Source organism: Melanaphis sacchari, unplaced genomic scaffold (assembly GCF_002803265.2).
Source record: "Melanaphis sacchari strain LSU unplaced genomic scaffold, SCAv2.0 Contig885_pilon_pilon, whole genome shotgun sequence".
NCBI classification, from domain to species: Eukaryota; Metazoa; Arthropoda; class Insecta; order Hemiptera; family Aphididae; genus Melanaphis; species Melanaphis sacchari.
Window position 1 is genome coordinate 1 of NW_020271623.1, and position 4,722 is coordinate 4,722.

Below are 4,722 nucleotides of genomic sequence, written 5' to 3' on the forward strand. Positions count from 1 at the left end.
TGAGGAGAGTGTTGACTCAAATGAATCAGGTACTTTAAATATATATAGTGGAAACGATTTATCGGGTGCCAGTGGAATTGATGAGAGTGACTACTCACAATATTTAATTTTAAAGAGGAGTTATGAAGAGTGTAATACATCTAATGAAACATCTAATTCTAATACAGATGACGAGCCTGATAGAAAATTAAAAAGGTTAAATGATAGAAGTGGATATACTTCATCACATTGTAGTACATCTTATAGCTCAACTATAAATAATATCAAGATCTAAGACACTAATAATGTAATCGTTTCTAATGATGAAGTTAATAATACTGTGAACCTACTTGATTCCTTTGATGATGAAGACAATTCAGAAACTAGTAAGTTGGCACTGCCTAAAGTATCTGAAGTTAAAAATTTAAATAAAATAGTTTTTATACCAACTCCTTGGCCAATAAAAATATTTCCTGGCTACAATGAAGAGGTTTTAAATAAATTGAAAAACTTTGTGGCTAACAAGACATTACAAGATCTAGTTCATACAAATGAGAATAAATTGTGCCCTATTCGTATAGATGATTTATTAAGAGTATTTATGCCAGACAATTGGTTAAATGATCTCGTAATTCAATATTACTTAGAACTTTTGATCAACAGTTCTAAGAATAAAATATTGAATTTGACATCATTTTTCATGGAGAGTATAAAGACTCATAATAAAGTTCCTGAAAAATGTTATAAAAATAAAAATATATTTAGTTACGATAAAATTATAGTACCTGTGTTTAATAATAATCATTGGACCTTAATTGTAGTGGACATTCGGGCGCGTGAAATAATTCATTTTAATAGTTTTGATTTCATACTTCATAATGAAATTTCAATAATGAAACTTTTTTTAAAACTTGCGTATGAAGATCAAAAGCAACCAGGTGATGAAGATGAAATTTTTTGGACTGATTGTAATGGGAACTCTCCCATACAAAATAATCAAAATGATTGTGGTGTATTTATATGTACAAATGCTAGATATAGATTATTAGACAAACCATCAAATTTCAGCCAGGAAGATATTCCCCTTTTAAGACAGCGTATTACTTATGAAATAGTATATAACATATTATTACCAACTTAATATTTTTTTTTTACAAACAGCCAGTGTTAAAATCTTTTTTTTTACTTGTGTAATTATATCTTAATAAGCTCCCATTATCAATTTGCTCAGTTTTCGATTTTTTTATGATGTTATATATTATTTATATACATTGTGATGTTGACTGTTAAAATTTAAATGTAACCTGTTGGTGAAAGATGGCTAGTTGCATTTTGTTTTTGTAATAAATTTGATGAGTTTTAGTCTTAAGACTGCTATTCATGTAAATTGTGAGACTGAATAATGTCTTTAGTACACTAGATACAAGTGCCTCTTGTGTATTTTGTCTGAAGGCTTTTATAATCATTACCTCATCAAATGATTATTTTTAATATCGATCATTTGAATTGTTTTATTTTACATATTTATTTCCTATATTTTATTTCCCTGCCATGTGGTTTTTAATTTATCATACTTGTTGTTCATTATTTTTGTTTTTTAGTACTGACTTCACAAAAATCTCAGAGTACTCGTGTTATTTATTTTAATAATATTTTTATGTAATTTAGTAGTACAAAAAAAAAACAAGTTTAGTTCAATTGTTTAATGGTACATATTTTAATGTTTATAATTTTATAATTATATAATTTATTAATTTCAATTGATTTTACCACTATTATAGTTATTTTGTTTTTATTAGCTATTATAATGAATATATAATGTTAATTTATAAGTCATCAATTGAATTTATCATAATAAAAATTAATATTGTTATTATCATTATTATTACTATTATTTTAAGGAAAATTAAAAATTAAAAAAAATAATATTATTTATTAATTATGTAAAAAAACATTAGTCAATAGTAGTTAGGTTATAATACTTCTATCATTATGTTATGAATAAAATTTAAGTTTTGGAAATTTATTATTTGTAATATTTCATTACTACCTATTATTATTTGATTACTTGAAAACATGTTTGTATGTTTATGTTATACTTTCCACAATGTTAAAATGTACTTATAATTCAGAAAAAATAAAAAATAATTGTGTTAATTAATTTTTAAGAAATTAAAAATATTTTATTTTTTTTTATGTTATCAGTGATAATTCCACAGTTCAATTTTGGCATAAGTAAAGGATTTTATAAAGCTGAATCATTGTACAATTATGACTATTGTTCCTTGTAATTTATATTTATTAATTTTTAAATATTTTTAAAAAACTTTCAATAATCCTACCAATAAAAAGCATAAAGGTAATTTATGATAACCAAATCAATATTTATTTATTTATTTTATTTTATTCAAATAAAAAATTGGTTATAAAATTAAAAATAATAGTTAAAGTTTTAATAAATAAATAAAACTTAAGTTATTTTAAGTTTACATGATCATTACAAGAGGTTGATAGGAGCAAAGAAAATCTAAAAAATATAATATTTGTTATTTATCATTTTAACTTTTTGTGATAAGTAATTCTATAAATGATGTACACAAAAAATGTACTTTAACCAAATTATACACAAAGAATTAAAATGAAATTTATAAAATTATTAACCATTAAGATAACTAGATGTATGAAAATGTTGGGAGCCAAGGATAGTTCCATGTGCAATTATAAAAATTATTTTACATTAGTAGATTATTAATTTTACCAAATAATAATATAATTTATTAAACGTTTTCATAATTTCTAATCATTTTTTAAAAATAATTTTTCTTATAACCTTTAATTACAAAAACTAATAATACAAGTACGCCTTTATAAAATATCATATTATAATTTATTAGTCCAAACGTTTTAAAAAATATAAATTTAACATATAATTTGCATAAGTATCATGAAAGTTCTATTGTGTATCAATAATATTCAAATATTCAATCAGATTACTTGTAATCAGAAATACAAAGGACACTTCTTTTAAAAGGTTTTTGAATAAGTAAATAAAACATCTTTGAAAACACTTAATTACTATTTATACTTTAGGTTACTCTAACTTACAAAAGATCTTTATAATAATATTCTTAACATAAAACATAATTATAAATTGTAATAATTTTAATAAAATAATAATAAAAACTTTTAAAACACAAAATAAATATAAAATTTAAAATAATTTAATAATTTAAGATAAATTGGTTTTCAAGTATTTAAATACCACTCAAATACAAGAAGAAAAAAGTATTTAAATATAATATTTAATACTTATATGTTATATATCCAACTTAACCATAACAATGGGTAATGGAATACTAAATTTTTATCAATTTTTAAGTTGATCAATATTTTATTCATAGTAGTAAACAGTAACAATGGTTAGACATACTAAAAAAACAACAACAAAATAAAACTTAAAAAAGTGTTTCCTTTAATGTATTAATTTGTGTAAATATTTTTCTAATATTGGTGTTTAATTTACAACTTTAAAATAAAATAAGATTATTTTTAATATTTAATTATTATTAACTTTTATTATAACTAAGAATTTTACTATAAAATATAATGTATAAACCTGCATTGACTTGTTGAATAGTAAGTTTCGAGTAGTAGTTGATTACTTGTTTTGAGTATCTAGGTAATTCATTTTTTAAATTTTAATTCAATAATTAATATTCTATGTGAAAAATGATTCAAGTATCAACCTTTATTTTGAAGGATATTTAATACTATATTTAAATTTGCTATTATAAGTAATATATTTCTGTTCATAAATACAGTAGACAGTGGGTCTGATTCATAGTTAAACCCGTATTACCTAGCACGGTAATTTTCAATAGACCTTGACACTTCATACAAACTTTAAAAATACATTACTGTCTTTTTTTAATGTATTGTAATAAAGTTATTTTATTGCTAATTATTTATTTTTTTCAATTGTATATGTTAGGTTTGATGTCCAATTGAACAGCGTTTAATATAATTTGATGGTAACAATGCATATTTGAACAACTTAACACAACTATTAAGTAAAAAAAAAAATTAAATATTATAAATCAATAATACAATAAATAGTAGTAATAGAACAAATAAAAGTTTATCAACTTTAATATAATAATAATCATTTAAAAAAAACTTAAATCTAAAATATAAAGCTGTTTGTGCATAGTGTATAGTAAAATTCATTCTAAAGTTTTAATTGAACAATAGTTTTGAATTATTACTAAATAATGAACATCGTTATTGATCATTAAAATATGTATTTTTTAGAATTTTTAACTCTAAATGAACTACTTAAAAGAGGCATTGTATTAATTTTTTAAACCTTGGTCATATAAATTGAAGATTCTACATATTTTTTAATTCAAAATACTCGTTGTAAAATGATCATATTTTAAAAATTTAGTGCAAATATTTTTTTACCTTTATCAGAAAACCAATTCAGATATTCAGGAAAAAATTTGAAACGACCGAAGTGAATTTATACAATACATACAATTGACGAATATTATTCAACGATAAGTGACGATTTTATCGACGTAGCGAGGGTTTTGGAATCGTCACTGTATATTTGCCTAACAAGTAACAACTTTACTATACTGATTGGAATGATTCCATTAAAAAAAAAAAAAACGAAAATTCCCATTGCTATTAAAAAATGTTAATACAGCGTCCGTCACTATTTCATTATGTCAATATCAG

At 21.9% G+C, this 4,722-nt stretch overlaps 2 protein-coding genes across 2 annotated transcripts; both read left to right on the forward strand.

The window, feature by feature from the left end:
- Positions 1–118: 118 nt before the first annotated feature.
- Positions 119–370, forward strand: LOC112602401 (GATA zinc finger domain-containing protein 14-like; the record flags this gene model as incomplete). Its single annotated transcript, XM_025350459.1, is given in 1 exon segment — positions 119–370. A coding segment is annotated over 1 exon segment (156 nt), but the record flags the coding sequence as incomplete, so codon positions are not given.
- On the forward strand, positions 275–1,508 carry LOC112602402 (sentrin-specific protease 1-like; the record flags this gene model as incomplete). The annotated part of the gene is made up of 1 exon (XM_025350461.1): positions 275–1,508. A coding segment is annotated over one exon (846 nt), but the record flags the coding sequence as incomplete, so codon positions are not given.
- Positions 1,509–4,722: the final 3,214 nt, after the last annotated feature.